Genomic DNA, 19,426 nt, shown 5'->3' with positions numbered 1-19,426 from the left:
GGTCTCTGATTGTTTCTACAGGAGAGGCAGCGCCTGGAGACCATCCTGAACCTCTGTGCTGAATACAACAAAGGAGAGAGCACTGGCTTGGAGCCCCCAGGTCCTGGAAGGATGGGTTTCCCCGGAGGGCTGATGGATAGCTTGGGGCAGAAGGCGTCTGTTGAAACTGTGTTGGGAGGGATAACGCCCTCAGCCTCGATCCGTCTGTTACAGAAACAGAGAGAGAGTGACGAGGATAACCTGAAGGAGGAGTGTAGCAGCACAGAGAGTACTCATCAGGAGGTGAGGACGCCTCTCGCTGCCAGCACAGCATCCGCACTGCACAATGGAGACAGAAAGGTCAGAGGGATGGAGGTGCTCTAATAATATACGTAGAAGGTCTGCACTGGTCTGTACAGCATTGTACAGACCAGTGTAAAGTCTGTAAAGTCAGATTGTACATGGTTCATTGATTTATCTAATCCGTATAAATATGCATGCATCTGATTTGTATTTATGTAATCTACATATTTACTGTATATATCCAGATTTCCTGTGAACCTGTTTAGAAAATGGGCCAGATTAGATCCCAAATGGATAAAGAGTTCCAGATTCTTTCTTCTCTTTTTTTATTACTGTAACTTTCTCTAATGCCTTCGTAGTAATAAATGCGTGATGATGGAGAATGCATGAACATACTTAGTCAGTCAGTGTCTATAAATCTGTGGAACCGAGTGCGACTCCAAACAACAACAAATTGTATTATATGGGGCTATTAGGCCTCAGTAGAGGATTGTGCTCCACTTATTTACCAACTCCAGTCCCTTTACAGATCAATAAGTCAGTATTGTCAAATTTAAGGCAATTGGTGTGGGCAGGACTGCAGATAGAGAACTATTGCTGAATTACAGTCAAGACATCTCATTTAAATTCATTTATTTATGAGTTATTGGACAGGAATCCTCTTCATCCTCAGTCTCCCTTCTTCACTGAGCTTCATTTCCTTCATTTAAATCTTGACGTCTGGTTTCCTTTCCCTGCAGCATGAGGACACATCCAGTTCAGGTGGTGCAGGTCGTCTGGAGCTGGGCTACCTAGAAGATGAGCGGGTTCGCATCCTCGCTCGAATCGATGAGCTCAAAAGCCGTCTCATGGAACTGGAGCAGCAGCTGCAGGAGTCCAAACAAGAGGTAGAACTGTACGGCAGGTGGATGCTCGTGGACCGTTGAGACCACATGAGGGTGAGTCTGCAGCTGATGGAGGTTGTGTGTGGTGTCCTCTTCCAGGCAGAGATGGAGCGTGCCTTGCTGCAGGGCGAGAGGCAGGCGGAGCTGGACCAGATAGAGGCGGAAACTGACATCATATCTCAGCTGCAGCTCAAGCTAGACGAGCTGGAGAGCAGCATCCAGAGGGAGAAGGACAAGGTGAGGGTTCACACGCACACACACACACACACACACACACACACACACACACACACACACACACACACACACACACACACACACACACACATACACGTGCCTGTGTGTCCTGGACAGAGTGATTTAGTCTCACCCCACCCTCTCGATGGTTTCTTGACATGAGTCACCTCTCCTGTCTGCACAGAGGATCTTTGAGCAGGAGAGGCGAACGTGTCCCAGACCTTCTCTGGGACCCATCCAGAGATGGTCTGCATTGGGGTTTTTTCATGTGTTCCTCTTTGCTGGACCAACTAATGACATTCATTAACCTCTAATCCTTTCTATTCTCACATTTACTATATCTGCATGACAGACCCATGGGAAGAGGAAACTGTTCCTCAAATGCTGTTTGGGCCCTCTAGTTCTGTAATGCAGGGGTCCTCAGACTCACCCATTAAAAGGAACATTTTGAAAAGTTTAGTTAAGACAAAAAAATAAGATATTACTTGACTCCTGAGCTTATGATTAGCACCTTGGTCCCATTTCTGTTGTTTGTCAGTGGTATGTCTGGGGACAGTATCAGTCACAAGAACTTCAGAACAGTGGTCATGTGATGATTAAAAGGAATTGCTGGACTTTTTCAAGCCATAAAAACTCTACTTATTGGACCTGTTGTATCTCCATCACAACTATCTCATCCACCTGAATGTAGATACTGCCCTGTGTGGTGTAGTACCTTGACCAGATATATTTAGGTAAAGAGAAGTCGGATCAGTCCAACCCTTCCTCCTGAAAAATGATATCATCTGATTTGTTGATGAATGATGTCTCCTTTTATGGTGTTCAAGTATTCAATGTTAAAGTAATCGAATGTCTGAGAAGTCTGAGATGAATTGGGTTGAAGGAATGAAGGAATCAATCAATCAATCAATCAATCAAATGATTGTATAACGAAATTACAAGGTTAGATGGAGAGTTGGTCCTGAGCCGCTGCGCCTTGAGCGTGCTTGTTACTACAGACCAACATAAATGTGCATGTAATGTTATGTGATGTTGGGCAGAGTTGATGGACCGAGCTCTGACCCAACAGTCTGTCACCACCAGTTTGATGGCTAACATTAGCTTTTTTGTGCGCATGGCGTGGATTTTGAGCAGTGTGTTTTTCTCTCCTTCTCTCCTCCACCCTTTCTGTGTGTGGACATGTCTTTCCAGGAAAGGGCTAATGTTGAGGCTGAGCGCCGGTCCCTGCAGAGCCTCCAGGAGGGCTACGCTGATTTGAAGAACCAGCTTCATAACTGTCCCGAGTCTCTGCGGGAACAGTTACAGGAACAGCTCAAGAGGGTGGGTTGTCAGTGAAGGAGAAGCGTTTAGAGCAGCAGCATCTTATTATATCTCCATCACAACTATCTCATCCAGTCAGTTCGTTAATTTAAGGCTTCCCTCCTCCACACCCATGTGACTGAAACTGTCAGGTCACCACCCAGCTCTTGGTCATTTCAGCTGGTCACATGAGCATCATGTGACTCTATCCCTGCATGTGTGAGTCTGAGCTGCATCTTTTCTGTGATTGGTCTTGGCTCGAATAAGTTGTATAACTGCTCACTAATCAATTAACTGATACCTGGACTGGATCCCTCCTGTGTGACCGTTCCTCCTGTTTTTAAAGCTGTTTGAATTCCTGTCAGGTCTTTGAACCGGTTCATGGAACGAAAACTGGACACGTTATACAGTGATCCCTCGTTCCTCGCGGTTAATGCGTTCCGGATGCCGTCAGCTAATGGAACGCACGGTATCACGTGACTACCTATTAAAAATCTGCGATGAGGTGAAGTCGCGAGTGTTGATGCGCGAATGCGCGAGGGCGCACTGTAATCACAAAACAAAAAAGCAACATTTTCAGGAAGCCAGAGGCAGAAAAATGTGTAAGTCAAGGTAAAATTTTAAATTCAGGGGTGTCGCAGGATGTTGCATTCTCTGACTGTCTTGTTTATCATCGGACTGAACTGAACACACAAGATGAAGTTTGAAATGATAATCAGATTTTCTATGAAAAAAAAAGAGGTCCATGCCTCAAAAAAGTTGAAAAACAGTTTTAAATCACATTATTAGTTTCCAGCTGCCAAGATGACCTAGATAATAGATCTCAGTTTCCATACGCAAAGACAATCTAGATCATGTTCTCAGTGTTCATATGTTGAGATGTTCTAAATCATATTCTCATTTTACAGACGCCAAGATGTGCTAGACCACATTATCAGTTTTCATTCAAGTATTTCTGATGTAAGGGGTTAGGAACTCTGAGAATCAACCAGCCACTGTGCTGCAGGGGAAGCATGTTCTTGTTTGATTGACATGCTTTTAGGTAACTCCTGCAGAGCTTCAGCCACACTAGTAATGCCTTAACTCCTCACACAATAAATGGTTGCTGGCTTTGCTATCAGTAGCTACAGGATTCTACTCTTAGAATGAGCTCTATTGAATAATGAATACTGTGAGTCTTTCCTCTCATGATGGGAGCTGATTTTGCCTGCGGCACTTCTCCAGGATGGAGAGCTACTGGAAGCAGGAACCAAAAAGTTTGAGGACCTGGAATTTCAGCAGCTGGAGAGAGAAAGCAGCCTGGAAGAGGAAAGAGAAACCATGAGCCAGCAGCTGCTACAGGAACGAGGGGAGTACCACAGCAGCATGGCCCGCAGGAAGGTGAGTGACCACCTGGCAGATGGTGGCCATCTGGTCTGCAGTAATGTCCTCCTACGTAAAACAAGATTCATTGTCCAAACAGCCATCGGCAGGTTACTGTTAGCATAAGGAAGCTGCTGGATCACATATGTCAGGCAGCAGGCAGAGGTGATTGGTGAGATGTGGAGGATTTAGGGTCCATAGTTTCATTATTATGCAGTAATTGATGAAATGTTGTCTCAGATGGAACTAGAACGACACGCAGAGGAGTACACACCTCTGCTGAGACAGAAAAATCCCGCTAGTCTACATTGGCTGGATCTGCTAAAATTAATGATACACATCTGTATATAAAACTGTTGCCTCAGCTCCACAATGGAGGTTGTATTTTTGTAGTTTATGTATGTTTCTAGAAATTCTAAGAAAATTACAGTTCCCTTACAGATGTACAATGATCATAACACCAACAACTCTTTCAGACAATCACCAGAAATCAGTTTTTCCACCATGACTTATTGATGACTTTTTGCAAAGCAACTCATCATATGATGCTGAGAAATGTCCTGGATTTTCTCTTCCGTACTGATCAGTATTCAGTGGCTTCTGCTCCGTTAATGATGCCAGTTAGGGTTTTTTTTAACCACTTAAAGATGTAAGTCTTTGTATAGGAGAAGATGTCTGCTCTGGAGAACCAGGCCAACCAACTCAGTATCCAGGCTTCTCAAGAGTATGATCGCGTGGCCAAAGACCGGACCCTCACACTGCAAATGCTCCAGAAGGTGACCAGTTCAATCTGATGTTGGATGGTTGTGACGTGTGTCTGATGTGTATGACACGCCAAACCTGTGTTGTGTCCTGAAATGCGCTCTGTGTTGACATTTAGGAGAAGGAGAGGCTGGTGGCCCTGGATAAGAGATACCACAGCCTAACGGGGGGGAAGAGCTTCCCCAGGTCGTCCACTGCAATGAGAGAGGTGAGGCCTGCTGAAACAGTCTGTGTACGCACTGAACACACACTCCTTGTTGACCTGCCTGTGGTTCCTGTCTGAGCACCTGGTGAATTCTGAGTGTTTTAATGACAACCAGGTCCTCATGTGTTGTTGGAGTTATCTAAAATCTTAAGACAATTTAATTTCATTGAATGTGTGCCCACTCTGTCCTTGTTTGCTGTGCATTAGATGTAGGCCTCTGTAAATATCATGGCTTCTTCTGTCCAACCTTTGTTGGCTGTTGGCTGTTGATGCTAATACCTGAAGATAGATAGATAGATAGGTAGATAGATAGATAGATAGATAGATAGATAGATAGATAGATAGATAGATAGATAGATAGATAGATAGATAGATAGATAGATAGGTAGGTAGATAGATAGATAGATAGATAGATAGATAGATAGATAGATAGATAGATAGATAGATAGATAGATAGATAGATAGATAGATAGATAGATAGATAGATAGATAGATACTTGTATGTATCCACTGCTCAGGCATTACATAACGAATAATATTGGATAAACACAAGGAGAAACAGAAACACTGATATCACAGGACATACCCCAAGACATACATTACACTAACAGACACATGCAGCACTAACAGGACTGATATACTAAACTATAACTAAAATATAAACAGTATAAAATTAAAAAAGAAACAGTATAAAATTTAAAAAATATAGCAGTATTACATTAAAATATAAAACAGTATAAAATTTTAAAAAATATATAAACAGTATAAAATTAAATTAAATCCATTCAACCCCGTGCTGACTTCGCCACCTCCCCCTCGCTCCTCCTGAGAGAGTCATTGTACCCCCTGATGGCACGGGGCACGAAGGAGGACCTCAGTCTCTCTGTGGAGGCGCTGTGTGACAGCAGTCTGTCGCTGAAGGTGCTTCTCTGCTGGGAGAAGGTGGTGTGTAGGGGGTGCCTGGTGTTGTTCATGATAGCTCTGACTTTAGACATGGTCCTGCTCTCCAGAAGCATATCCACAGAGTCCAGGCTCAGCCCGACCACTGAGCCCGCTCTGCGGATGAGTCTGTTCAGACGGTCCATATCTCTTTTCCTGGCCCCCCCACACCAACACACAATGGCGTATGACAGCACACTGGAGACTACGGACTGATAGAACATGAGAAGGATCTTAGGACAGATGTTGAAGGAGGCCAGCCTCCTCAGGAAGTACATCCTGCTCTGCCCCTTCTTGTACACACAGTCCCAGTTGAGTGACCAGTCCAGTCTGCTGTCTAGCTGCAGTCCCAGGTACTTATAGTTTTCTACCACCCCCACCTCACTGCCCTCGATGATCACTGGTTGTGGAGAGGGAGGTGCCCGCCGGAAATCCAGCACCATCTCCTTGGTCTTGGAGACGTTGAGCTGGAGCTGGTTCTGTTGGCACCACTCCACGAAGTCAGCCACCAATGCCCTGTACACCCCCTCATCACCCTATCAATGCCCTGTACCCCCCCTCATAACCCTAATCTTAGCTATCAGATGTCTGTAAGATCCCCTGTGATAGTTATGAGCCTGCCTCTTACGTCTGCCCATTTGCCGTTCTTCTTCTCCTAGCTGTGCACACAGTTAACATATCCTGCATTGAAAATTGATAATATATGAAAATGTGGACATAGGTGCCGGCTGTAGGACACAAACTGGACTTGGGTTCAGACCTTTTACAAAGAGGAAATTTTAATAACTGGACCTCCGTGACTTTTAACTGAGTACCCCTGTCTTAGAGTGTTGGTGAGTGTTGTAATACACTCTGGGCTTCCTCTCGCAGTAAGATGTCATCCAGTGTCCCTCGCACTGCGGTCTGTTTTCACTGCTGCCTGTCTTTCTCTCTCCTTTGTGTGTGTGTGTGTGTGTGTGTGTGTGTGTGTGTGTGTGTGTGTGTGTGTGTGTGTGTGTGTGTGTGTGTGTGTGTGTGTGTGTGTGTGTGTGTGTGTGTGTGTGTGTGTGTGTGTGTGTGTGTGTGTGTGTGTGTGTGTGTAAGGCCTACATGACGGTAGGACAGGTGGATCATATTTATGGGATGCCTAAAGTGGACTCTTCCCCTACTTCTCCGCTTTACCAGCCCCTTCAGTCTAGAGCTCCAGAACCTGCCTTCTCCTGCCTCCCATCTCCTCATGGCCTCCCCCCTTCTTTGTCTTTGGAGGTTTGTCTTCCTGCCTTCTTCTTTCTTGCTTCATTTCTTATTTTCACACTTCCTTTCTTGCTTTCTTTCTTGTCTTCTTTATTTCTTGCTTTCTTTCTCAGTGCATGCTGGGAGAGGGCATGAAAGGAAGTGAGGAGAGTGGCATCTTGGTGCATTTTTCATTCAGTTCTGATTATTTTTGATGTTTATTCACATCTGTTTAATTTTGTATAATCACGGTTACATATGGGGGGGGGGGCAATCTGGCCGCCCAGAGGGGTAATATGTCGTGAGCTCTGGGTTTGAGCAGTTGATGCGCCGGCACGCCATTAAACTGGCACCGGTTGCTGGGGTCTTCCCTCATTTGGACTCATTTCTAACCAACAGGTCTGTATTTTTGGTTTTAAACGCAGGAAAAATCTAAAAAAGAGATTGGCAGATTTTAAATGTTCTTCTGGCATTTTATTTAAGCAAGAAGAAAAAAGTTGCAGTCTCAAAGTTCTTCAGACTGCAATGTGGAGGTCATTTTAAAAAAATGTTTGAAACAAGCGTCTCCGAGGAACCAGTACCTTATCGTGGTGGAGAGGTTTGTGTGCCCTAAGGATCCTGAGAGCTGTGTTGTCAGGAGACTCGTACTCCTGGTAGGGTCACCCAAGGCAAACAGGTCTTAGGTAAAGGGCAAGACAAAGAATGGTTCAGAAGACCCGATGAGAAATAAAGGAGGGAAAAGAGTGGCTCTGCTGGAGGAAGCCCGGGGCCCACGTCTGGAGCCAGGCCTGGACTCAAGGCCCATCAGTGAGCACCTGGTGACCAGGTCTGCCACGGGGCCGGTTCGGGCTCAGCCTGAAAAGGCAACGCAGATTTTCCCCAACCCTGTGGACCCGGGGCCTGCAGGGCAAACTGATGGAGTCGGGTGCGCTGCCATATGGGTGGTAGTGAAGACAGGGACTCATGACGGACCAGACCCAGGCGCTGGAAGCTGCCTTTGGGGATGTGGTATGTCACCTCACTGGTGGGAAGGAACTGGAGCTTGTGTCGGAGGTGGAGTGCTATCAGTTGGATCTTGTGGGGCTTACCTCCACGTATAGTCTCGGTCCTGGATCCAAAATCCTGAGCAGGTGTTGGAGCTTGTTCTTCTCTGGAGTTGCATCAGGCTTGAGGTGCAGGGCAGTTGTGGGGATACTCACAAGCCCCCAACTAAATACCGCTGTGTTGCAGTTTATCCCGGTAGATGAGAGGGTGGCTTCCGTATGCCTTCATAATGTTTGATGGTGGGAAAGAAGGTCAGATATGACAGCATAACATCATCCTCCCAGATAAATCGTGCCTATGGTAGTGTTTCTAGGTAGCACTGAGCAGGTGAACTAGATATCACGTGGTGATTCAAAACACCTTTACGCCCGTCTTCACCCTAAAGTCATTAACCATGATCTCTGGATCCCACCTCTCAGGAGCCATACCAGTCATCGATTCAAATAAAAGCAGTCTTTATTTTAACTCATGAACAATCAATCAACTTTATTTATAAAGCGCGTAATCATGGCAGCAGACATTTCAAAGCATTTTAACAGACAGAAAAACCCAACAGAACCCCCCAGAACAAGGATAAGTGACAGGGGCAGGGAAAAAACCCTCATTGAGGAAGAAACTCTTTGGGCGGCCATCCGCCTTGGGTGGAAAAGAAATACAATGAAGATAAAGACAGGGTAGGAGACAGAGAGAGAGATTGATTCAGTGTCTTTATGGTTACAGTTAGGCGATTTGATGCAGGCGCTGAAAGGGAGGACGGGAAAGTTAGGCTGCGTTCGCCGACTCCTGGGTTGTTGTCTTCAATACATGTTCCCCATCATGTAAACGGTTAATTCAAAGCACAACTACAGCTGCATGGAGGACTGTATGGTGGCACAAAGGAAGAAAGGATAGATGAGGGGTGATACTGGTGTGATTAGAGGAGCAGGTCCGCAGCGGATGGGCTGAGGGGAGAACCTGAGAAAACCTGTGAGGACATAGAGCACAGAAACTCTGGGGAAGAAGTTGAGTTAGTGGGGTGTGAATGTAGACTTGGAGAAAGAAAGGTCGGGGAGGAAGAGGAGTATCAGAGAGGGTCAAGCATTTGTTTCACAAGCATTTGTGACTGTGCTCTAGAGGGCAGTGCACAATCACAAATATAGTGTCTCTGTTGGTTGTTGCTTGGATCCAGTACAGCCGACCCACGACTGTTCCCAAATTTCAGAGCCACTTTGAGAGTAGAGAAGCTTGTGAAACTTGTGAATGGTTTGAAAGTCTTTTAGAGTCTGATGTACTTTATGTCTCAATCAGCAAATGTGTTTTCAGAATACGGTTCTCATGAACAAAGAATGTTTGTTTGGGATAGTGTAAGGCTAAAGCAAGACAAAATGAGATTAAAACTTAAATGTGAGAAACTGGGTCAGTGCAGCAGCACAGGATTAGAGTAGAGACATGTAAAATATGGATATAGCAGCTGGAGGGTGCTTGTTTAAGAATCTCCAGTCTTAAAAACACCATAATTACATTACTATGGTGTAGAAAACAAATGCCTCTTTCTATTTTCCTGCTGTCTTTGGATGCTCTATAATCTCTCCTTGTCTTTCCTTTCTCTCCTTCCCTCCATTTCCTCTCATTGCTGCTTTCCTGTGGTCTCCAGCGCCCATCTGAGGCCTCTAGGCCCCCGCTATCCAAGCTAGATTTAGAGCAGTGGTACCAGGAGTTGATGGCTAGCTCCAGCCAGCTCTGTCCTCCTCTATCAGGCAAGGCTCCGTCAGGCCGACAGCCTGTGCTGCAGGTAGACACCTTTCCTTCTTCTTCCACTTGCACCTGTGTGTGTTTCCTGTTATGTGGGGCTGTAGTTCTGCACTGATTATTCCGATGATTAATACATCCATCCATTTTCTAGTAGACGAGACGACCGTAACAGAAAAAAGTCGATGGTACTTTGACAAAAGGATTGGGAGTGTGTGGTGCATCGACGCAGCGACTTCATTCCGATAGGACGTCAGTTCAGCCAAATGACTCTAAATGACTCGTCTCTTGTCTAATTGATGTAGTTGTTGCTTCTTCGATGGGTTTCGTTTTCCAGAACATCTTGATTGCAGCAATTAACTCTTTGCTCTTGAAGTTTTGCATTTTGCAACCTTTTTTAGGGCACACCAGACAGGTTTGATGTGAATTGGTAGAACTGTGGTGTATTAAAGTAGAAAAGGCAAACACGGGACAGACAGTTGTTGCATCTTTATTAAAAAATAAAATAATACACTTGATTGATGGTAAATATTGGTATCCTATAGGACTACACACCAACATGTGACACCGTCTTGATATTTTATAAGAAACACTTTTTTTTAGCAGGGTGTTGTTCTGACTGTGAGTTTGGATTTTTTTTTTAGTGTTGGATTTTAGATGTGTAGATTATTATCAACATTTAAAAAAAAAACCCACAATAAGAATCCAGCTAAAATGAAGGCAACAAAATACTTCACATAATCTTCAAGATGAGACAATTACAAAATTGTTCCTCAAATCTAATCTGTCAATACTCATTGAACACACATAAAACACACATAAAACAAATACATGGAGTCAGTTAAAGAATTGTATTTGGATAAGACAAGTGTATCAATGAAATCTATCCGTCCGTCCATTTTCTTGTAGACGGTCATCACCTCGTCTACAGCCGAGTCTGACTATGAAGCGCACCTTCAGTGAACGGCCGATTTTAAAACCCTTTTATATATAGGTTTTTATATATAGGGTGCATTGGATTATAAGGAACACTGTTGGTTTTGGAGAAAATTAAAGGCTTTTAGGTGCGCCTTATAGTGCGGAAAATACTGTACAAATAAAAAAACCTATGAATGTGTGTCCATCAGATGTAATTTTTTGTGGATTATTGTCATGTTTCAATGAACCCTGCATTCCTGCTGTTCTCCACTGTTGTTCGGGTGTTTCCATCTCACACAGATGGATTTCTTTATAAGCAACACTTCCTACTATTTGTCCTTCTTCAGGTGTTCCGCTCTAAGATGGACAGTGATCCGGGTCAGTCTCCTTATCAAGCTAAATCTGGCTCAGCGTCTCCTGTGCAACATGGAACATCAACACTGGGACGTAACACCAGCTCAAGGGTACTCAGACTTCACACCATCAGCCTTTGTATTTAGTCATTTAGTCATCTTGCAAATTTCCAACACAGACTTTTTAAAAAATCCATCCAAATTTTTTCGGGACTTATCCCAACCATTATGTCTGTTCCCTGTGACCCAGCAGAGCCCTCTGCTGGTAGCCAACTGCACCGGCAGCCTCCCCAGGAACCTGGCTGCAACCCTGCAGGACATTGAGACCAAGAGACAGCTGGCTCTGCAGCAGAAAGGTAGCGTGAACTAACGCCCACTGACATGTCTCAACACAGACTGATTCACTCTTCATCATTTCTTACTTTACTAACTCTCTAATGTCCAGCATTGACCACTCATTAATGCAGATAGAAGTATTCATCACCCATTCCTTTGTTTTTCATACCCATACAGAAAATGCTTTTGGCTCTCAGCTTGTCTTTATAAATAAATGTGAGGCATCATAAATTAACGCACACAATCTGATCAGTTCTGAGTAGGAACCCTGAATTGGTCTCATGTTTGTACAGTTCAGGCTTTCTTTATGTGTCTGTTTCTGCATCGCTGCTCTAGAGCCACTGGCCTTCAGACAGAGCGGACGGGAACTCAGCAGGTGACCCCTGATGCCTCCAGGGGTCACGCTCTCCGTTTTCTGCATACATCCTCTCATCCGTTAATATTCAGTTTCTGAAATCTGTCCATCAAGAGCCAAACAAGTTGCAAACAAGCTTTTAAAAATAATGTCACAGATGATTTAATGTCAGCAGTTTGCAGAGAACGTAACAGGGAGCCAATCAGGAGCCAGTTTGAACACACAGGTGAAAGCCAAGGGGAGTCTTGAAGACTATGTCTCATCACAAACTCGATCCTGTCTGGCAGCTTTTTATTTATTATGAATCAAAGCTAGCCAGAACCGACACGTGGCAGCTGATAATTTCAGACCCAACGATCTTCATCCTCTTCCCCCACCTCAGCTGTGTCATTAACTCGTCTCCCCCCTCAGTTTTCTCTTCATTTTGTCTTCTTTCTGCTCCGTGGAGCCGGCCTTTCTTCTCCCATCAATTTTCCATGAATGCTTCTGCCAGCAGAGAATAAATGTTGCATGTTGAGTGTTCAGTGAGCGGCGCCTGTGAATCCATTGATCTGGGCTCTATTACTCCTCCTCAGATGCAGCACAAAGGGTTTGAAATACGAGGAGGCAGAGACTGAACTTTGTGGTTTTGACCTTTTGGGTTTCTGTAGATTTCTTTGACCACATCCTCGTATGTGTGGTGTGTGTTACCTAGTGTCCTGGTCTGTGGTGATCGAATGATGACTTCTCGATGCTGTTCCATACAGGTTTAGCCCCCGCTTTGTCCGAATGTCCGCTCATCAGTTCCCTCCTCCCTCCAGGTCAGCAGGTGATCGATGAGCAGCGCCGCCGTCTGGCTGAACTCAAACAGCGAGCCGCCGCCGAGGCCCAGTGTCAATGGGAGGCGCTCCACGGCTCTCAGACGCACCTCTTGACCTTGTCGCCCTCTTACTCGCCGCTGATGGCCTGCAGTCCCACACCCCCTCCCTCGGTTCACCACTCCATCCTCCACCATCAGCCGCTGTCGGCCGGGGAGCAGCCCTACGACACCCTGAGCCTGGAGAGCTCTGACAGCCTGGACACCAGCGTGTCCACCGGGAACAACTCTGCCTGCTCGCCCGATAACCTGTCCAGGTAGGACACACCCAGTAATGGGGACACACGTGTTATTGGGGACACACCCCAATAACACGCCCAGATAAGACACATCCAGCTGGTGGGAGAACTCTGAGATGCAATTGACTTTCCCCATGTCCTGGTCCTTGCTCCTGTCGTTATTGGAGTTATTATTGATCTGTTATGCTTATAAAGGTATCGATCCACCCACATATGCTCTTAAATGTGGACACACATTTTTTTTTTACAAATGTCATGTGGATGCTAATTTTTTTCTCAGTGGAGGGAAAAAATATGCGTTTTTAAAAATACCCTGCTACTTGTTGACATCCCTTAAGACACCCCCTGATAACACTCCCAAGTAGGACACACCCAAATACCATAAACAAATAGAACACACCCAATATACATGACCAGGAAGGACACACCCCGATGATATGCTCATAGAGACCCCGCAATGAGAATGACATTATTTCATAATGAACACCAGATAATGAATATTAAATACTGTATAATAATATAATAATAATAATATAATATATAGTAATACAATTATATTAAATCATTAATATTATTATAAATGATAAATAATAACAATAATATAATAGTATAATAATAGTGTATATATATGTATATATGTATATATATCAAAATTGTTTATATTACTTTATGATATAATTATAAAAGATATATAATTATTATATATTATGTTTATAAATGATTTCAATGTATTAATGTATAACATATTACATTATATTATCATGATATTATATGTATTTAATTACGTACATAACATTGTTACATTTATTTAATTGCATGAGAAATACACACACACACACACACACAAACACACACACACACACACACACACACACACACACACACGTTTGGCCACACACTGATGTTGGGTTCCAGCTGATGGTTGGCCCAAAGCGTCTTAAAGGGGTTTCATTATAAAAACATGTTTTGTATTGGTTCTCATACTCCAGAGGTTTAGTTCTGTAGATAAAATGTGGATTAAAAGAAGCGACATCATGATTTGTGGTTAATTGTATAAGTTGTGTACTTTTGTTTGACGCCAGTGTGGGGGGAGTGGACACACTGAAGATTGAGGAGATGGAGAAGATGCTGAAGGAGGCTCAGTTGGAGAAAGCCAGACTTATTGAGTCACGGGTAAGAATCAGTCCATACGGTGATGGATGACGCTCGCTGGAGCGTTTGTCAATGGCGTTGAACCGGAATTTCAAAATAAAGTTCATGTTAGTCAATGTTTTATAGATCTAGGCTGATTATCAGAAAAAGATGACGCTTGACAGGAAATTATAACTCTGCTTTCCTTTCTTCTTGTGGTTTTTTTTTGTTTAAAATCAATTGTTTTGAAGACATTGATTTTATCACAGTCTAGAAAAGATTTTTTAAGATTGAAAAATTTGCCAAAGTAAGAAAAAGTGAGCAACAGAGCGACGCCGTGTTCGCACACGATGTGATTATGACTGGCTGAAAAAGGATGATAAAATATTTAATGTCTCGTCCTTCAGGAACGAGAGAGCCTGGCTCGCCATCAGATGCTGGAGGAGGAGAGGAAGAGGAGGGAGGAGGTGGAGAAACGCCTGCAGGACGAGACCATCCACCGGCAGCATCTGGTGGAGAAGGAGGTGAAGATGAGGGCCAAGAATTTGTCTCAGGTCAGTGAAACAGGAGAATGTTAGTGTGTTTATTACCCCTGCATTGACCCCTGATGGCCATTTAAATCTCCTGTCTGTGTCCAGGCCCGTCCCATGACCCGATACCTTCCCATTCGGAAGGAGGAGTTCGACCTGCGCTCCCACGTGGAGTCCTCGGGTCACAGCGTGGACACCTGCTACCAGGTCATCCTCACAGAGAAGATGTGTAAGGGCTACCTGGTGAAGATGGGAGGAAAGATCAAGTCCTGGAAGAAACGTTGGTTCGTCTTCGACCGCCTCAAAAGAACCTTCTCGTACTACGTCGGTGAGCCCCTCCAAGCTAAAACTTTTTGTTTTATTTCTAATAAGTATTAATAACATGCTTGTAGCTTCAGCTCAGATTTTACATCCATCCATCTTCTTGTTGATGAGACAATTGCAACCACAGTCCTCCCGTCTACTGTGGTTTATCCAATTTGTGGGTCACAGATCTGCTGGAGCCTATCTCAGCCGGCTGTGGAGGAGGGGGTACACTCAGGGCAGTTTGCCAGCTCATCGTAGCGCCCCCAGTGGATTAAACATGTCATTTACATCCATCCATCCATTTTCTTGAAGACGAGATGTTTGCGAGGGAATCTGGAGAACCCAGAGAAAACTCCCACAGACACCTCAAGGAGAAACCTTCATTGTGGTCTCAAAGCTAACACTGTTAGCGTCGTCCCTCAGCTAATAGCATTACTTTTGTCTCTAAACTAAAAGCTTTTCGCCTGTAAGCTAAAATCGTTAGCATCTGTTCAGTATTGAGGTGAAGTTTGAACTTATGTAAACTTATTTTGTGTGTGTGTGTGTGTGTGTGTGTGTGTGTGTGTGTGTGTGTGTGTGTGTGTGTGTGTGTGTGTGTGTGTGTGTGTGTGTGTGTGTGTGTGTGTGTGTGTGTGTGTGTGTGTTAGATGGTCCTGCTCATCTGTACTTAAATGTGTGTTGCTGTGTGGTCAGAGGGGATACATTATATCATTGGTATCCAACTCACGGCGCCGGGGGCCAAATGTGGCCCTCCACATCTTATTGGGTGGCCCGCAAGAGCATAAAAGGGGAGCGTGTGCTTTGACCAAAAACTACATTTCCCACAATGCAGTAATTCTGCCCATTTTAACTTTGAGAAAGACATTTTGAACAGAGTTAATGTCGTAACTTGTGTTTGATGTTATTTTTCTTTATTCATAATAACCTGACAAATTAAAGATTTATTTTATAACATTTTATAACATATTTTTTTCTATGTAACTTTTATGTTTGTAACTTGAGTAAGTGATATATTCAGAGTTACTTAACATTAAGGAGTAGTTACATTTATTTTAAATTACATTGAGTTACATTTAGTTACATTTATAAGTTACATGTGGCCCTTTGAGGACAGCCAATAGGCTGATGTGGCCCTTGGTGGAAATATAATACATTATATTATATTATATTATAAATGCATTATATTATCTGTATGTAAATGCCAGCAGTCACAGCCGGTTAAATTCTTTTCACATCTAACGCAGCAGACCTTCCTGCTGTGAGTGAATGCAGACAGAACATGTGTCCTCAGGACCTTGAGCAGCGCTACATGTAGCATGTAGCGCTGCTCGGCGGTGTAATTTGATTGGGTGGTGCTGGTGGCTTCTGGGACGCTGACTCGCTTGTCAGGTCTTTGAAGTCCTCAGAAGGTTGCGCTTGAAGCGTTAGCGCCTTGAAAAAGGGAGGCGGCGCAGCGAGATTACTGCGGCAGTGGTTAACGTGTGCGGCGCCACGTCCCCCCGCCTGATTGAGATGCGTTTCCTGTCCGTGTGTCCTGACCTTGAACGGGAGGAAGAGGAGAGGTGACAAGCATCCGTCATGAAGCACCGCTAATTCAATCGAAACCTCAACTGCCAGCAAGAGTTCTGCTCATTTCCACGCAGGCTGACGAGACGCAGACGCTGGGCTATTTGAATGCTAAAGAGGTCATTATCAGATAATAGCTGCATATTTAAAGAAAAGTGTTATTCCTCGAAATGAAGCGCAGCTTCTTCTACCTACTGCTCTTAAGTTGGCTGCTGGAGTGTTTTTGCGCCTGGAGGTGAAGAGGGGCTGCCGAGTTCCCCCACCGGTTCCTGACTGCAGTTCTGCAGTGGCTGATGAAACAAACTGCAACCGTTTACCAGAGTGGTGTAACAATGCAGTCAAGTGTGAAAACACAATGAGAGGCCTGTTGGTTTTAAAAACAGAGGAGAGAAAAAAAAAGTGCTGTGGTTGTCTTTTTTCATCCATCATCACGATCCTCTAATTGTCAATGATCAAAAGTTTGATTTCTTGTGTCTTCTAATGGTCACGTCTCCCCCATCGTTATTCTGGAAGAGTGATGCTTCTTAGCGTTACTATTGGAGAAAGGCTGTCATGTCAACGCATTGAATCTTTTTTTTTTTTTTTTAACAAACTCACTTTATTTCCCCTCCCGCAGACAAACATGAGACCAAGCTGAAGGGAGTGATCTACTTCCAGGCGATAGAGGAGGTCTACTACGATCACCTCCGTAGCGCCACCAAGGTACGCTTCACGTTTCCGCTCTGCTGTTTCTTCTGCCGGTGATTCCTCCATCAAATGTGTTGAGTTGAATGTTTCATATTTTGATTTTGCTGTCACCTTCTGTGATCTGGGTTTTTCTCACTGTTTAGATGGGGGTTCACATTTAAAAGAGTGAAGGAATGTTAGAATAACGTGTTGAATGGTCCGATGGAAGACTGTCACACCTGAAACAGGAGGGTTCTGTTGGGTTTCTCTGCCTGTAAATTCGCTTCTGTAATGTATATATTAATGTATAATACATTAATTAATATAATACATAATGTATAATACTGTAATGTCTGTTGATGTCATTACAGTATTTTCCGCACTAAAAGGCGCAACTAAAAGCTTTTAATTTACTCAAAAAACCAACAAGGCGCTTTATAATCCAGTGTACTTTATATAAAGAAAAAGTTTAAAATAGCCAATTCAATGAAGGTGCGCTTTATAATCCAGTGTGCTTTATAATCCAGTGTGCCTTGTATATGGAATTTTTTTAAAAAATGGGCCATTCATTGAAGGTTTCGCTTTATAATCCAGTGCCCTTTATAATCCAGTGCACTTTATAATCCAGTGTGCCTTGTATGGAAAAAGGTTTAAAATAGCCCATTCATTGAAGGTGCGCTTTATAGTCCGGTGAGCCTTATAATCCAGTGTGCTTTATATATGGAAAAAGGTTTAAAATAGCCCATTTCTTGAAGGTGCACTTTATAATCCAGTGTCCTTTATAATCCAGTGTCCTTTATAATCCAGTGCGCTTTATATATGGAAAAAAAATTACAATGGGCCATTCATTGAAGGTGTGCCTTAAAGTCAAAGTGCTTTCTAAATAAAAGCTGATGGAACATCTTCAGGTTCTCCTGTCATGTTATTTACCCTTGTCATACAGTGTTCTTAAACAGCTTCATACGGTTCCTTTTTTTAAAAAGTTGTCTCCATGACAACGAGCCTAGTTTTCATCTCATAAACACTTCATCTTGTCTGAGTCTGTGCCGGTGGATCAGGTCTTGATGCGGTTCTGGTTTTTGTCTGTTTCTCTGTACCCCAGAGCCCGAACCCCTCCCTGACATTTTGCGTGAAGACCCACGACCGCCTCTACTTCATGGTGGCCCCCTCGGCAGAGGCCATGAGGATCTGGATGGATGTGATCGTCACTGGAGCGGAGGGATACACACAGTTCATGAACTGAGCAGGAACATGGCAGGAACTCCATCACGGACTCGACGGGCCGTTTCCAGTCGGCAGCGACACAACGCCTTGTTTCAGCGCCACACACTCTGAGTTTAATGTTCTCATCACATTTTCTGTTAATTCTGTCTGGATAGATAAAGGGAGACACACACACAAAACACCTACACTGTCACGCATGCAGGCACACCACACAAACACACACACTGTATATAAAACCAACTATAACAATTTATAAAAAGCCTTTTTTTATATCAGCACATGTAGATCTTGTAGTTACCTTTGTATTTTTTCTCCTTTTTTTTTTACATAGAGAATTGCCAAATGACAAAAATGCCAATGTTTTTGTTTGAGTTTTCAATCGTGAGTTTGTTCTGTTTAGACAGTGTTTAAAGGGTTAAAGTGATAATACTGGGTTAAATAGCGGCGAGTCGTCAGTGGGACTGGAGATGGATGGGGGCTCCTGGCGCGCTTCCTCCCACTCAGACATGTCCAGGGTCACGGTACTCCACATACCAAAGTCACGCTGCCCAATCACAGCTCAAGAGTTCACTACAGTTCCAGTCGTGGTTCACCAGGAATAAAATAATCTGGTCCTGATGTCACACAGGTCACCATTCGATCAGTAAAAACAGGAAGGAGCATCAAATTAACAGCAGCCACTGTGTTCCACTGGGAATCTTTATTATTTCAAAGGATCAAATTATCACCATATAATTAGTTCCTTTTTTAATCTTTCCTGCTCACCTGTTGGCTGTGTGAGACAAGCAGATACCACTCTTATGTTTTTATAGTAGCATAAGAAAGCTGTTGGAACTGGCTCGGCTAGCTAGCTCCTTCGAAGCCCTCAAATCTATGAATGAATATTTAATTAAATGAGACAGTATTACCTATAATTAAATCCGATCAAAAGTTTAGACGATCATAAATATCGCAAGCTGTTCATTAGAAGGGAGATTTGTGCTGGATTTTTA

General features: G+C 43.8%; 1 protein-coding gene across 5 annotated transcripts in view; it reads left to right on the top strand.

The window, feature by feature from the left end:
- Nucleotides 1-18,721, top strand: part of phldb1b (pleckstrin homology-like domain, family B, member 1b) — a 73,294-nt gene extending 54,573 nt beyond the window's left edge. For 2 of the 5 annotated variants that reach the window (XM_068317025.1, XM_068317029.1), the window contains 17 exons: nt 22-339; nt 1,023-1,169; nt 1,266-1,403; nt 2,595-2,723; nt 3,927-4,082; nt 4,730-4,840; nt 4,945-5,034; nt 7,054-7,215; nt 9,860-9,997; nt 11,220-11,336; nt 11,479-11,581; nt 12,717-13,029; nt 14,094-14,184; nt 14,550-14,696; nt 14,781-15,000; nt 17,161-17,246; nt 18,313-18,721. In XM_068317025.1, the coding sequence (XP_068173126.1) occupies nt 22-339; nt 1,023-1,169; nt 1,266-1,403; nt 2,595-2,723; nt 3,927-4,082; nt 4,730-4,840; nt 4,945-5,034; nt 7,054-7,215; nt 9,860-9,997; nt 11,220-11,336; nt 11,479-11,581; nt 12,717-13,029; nt 14,094-14,184; nt 14,550-14,696; nt 14,781-15,000; nt 17,161-17,246; nt 18,313-18,453 (2,607 nt within the window). In that variant the 3' untranslated portion in view covers nt 18,454-18,721. The remainder of the gene's footprint in view (nt 1-21; nt 340-1,022; nt 1,170-1,265; nt 1,404-2,594; nt 2,724-3,926; nt 4,083-4,729; nt 4,841-4,944; nt 5,035-7,053; nt 7,216-9,859; nt 9,998-11,219; nt 11,337-11,478; nt 11,582-12,716; nt 13,030-14,093; nt 14,185-14,549; nt 14,697-14,780; nt 15,001-17,160; nt 17,247-18,312) is intronic. The other 3 variants (XM_068317026.1, XM_068317027.1, XM_068317028.1) reach the window with 3 other exon arrangements.
- Nucleotides 18,722-19,426: the final 705 nt, after the last annotated feature.

This window comes from Antennarius striatus, chromosome 6 (genome assembly GCF_040054535.1).
Source record: "Antennarius striatus isolate MH-2024 chromosome 6, ASM4005453v1, whole genome shotgun sequence".
In the NCBI taxonomy this organism is placed as follows: Eukaryota; Metazoa; Chordata; class Actinopteri; order Lophiiformes; family Antennariidae; genus Antennarius; species Antennarius striatus.
Note: the sequence above shows the minus strand (reverse complement) of the source record. Positions and strands in the feature narration are given on the sequence as shown.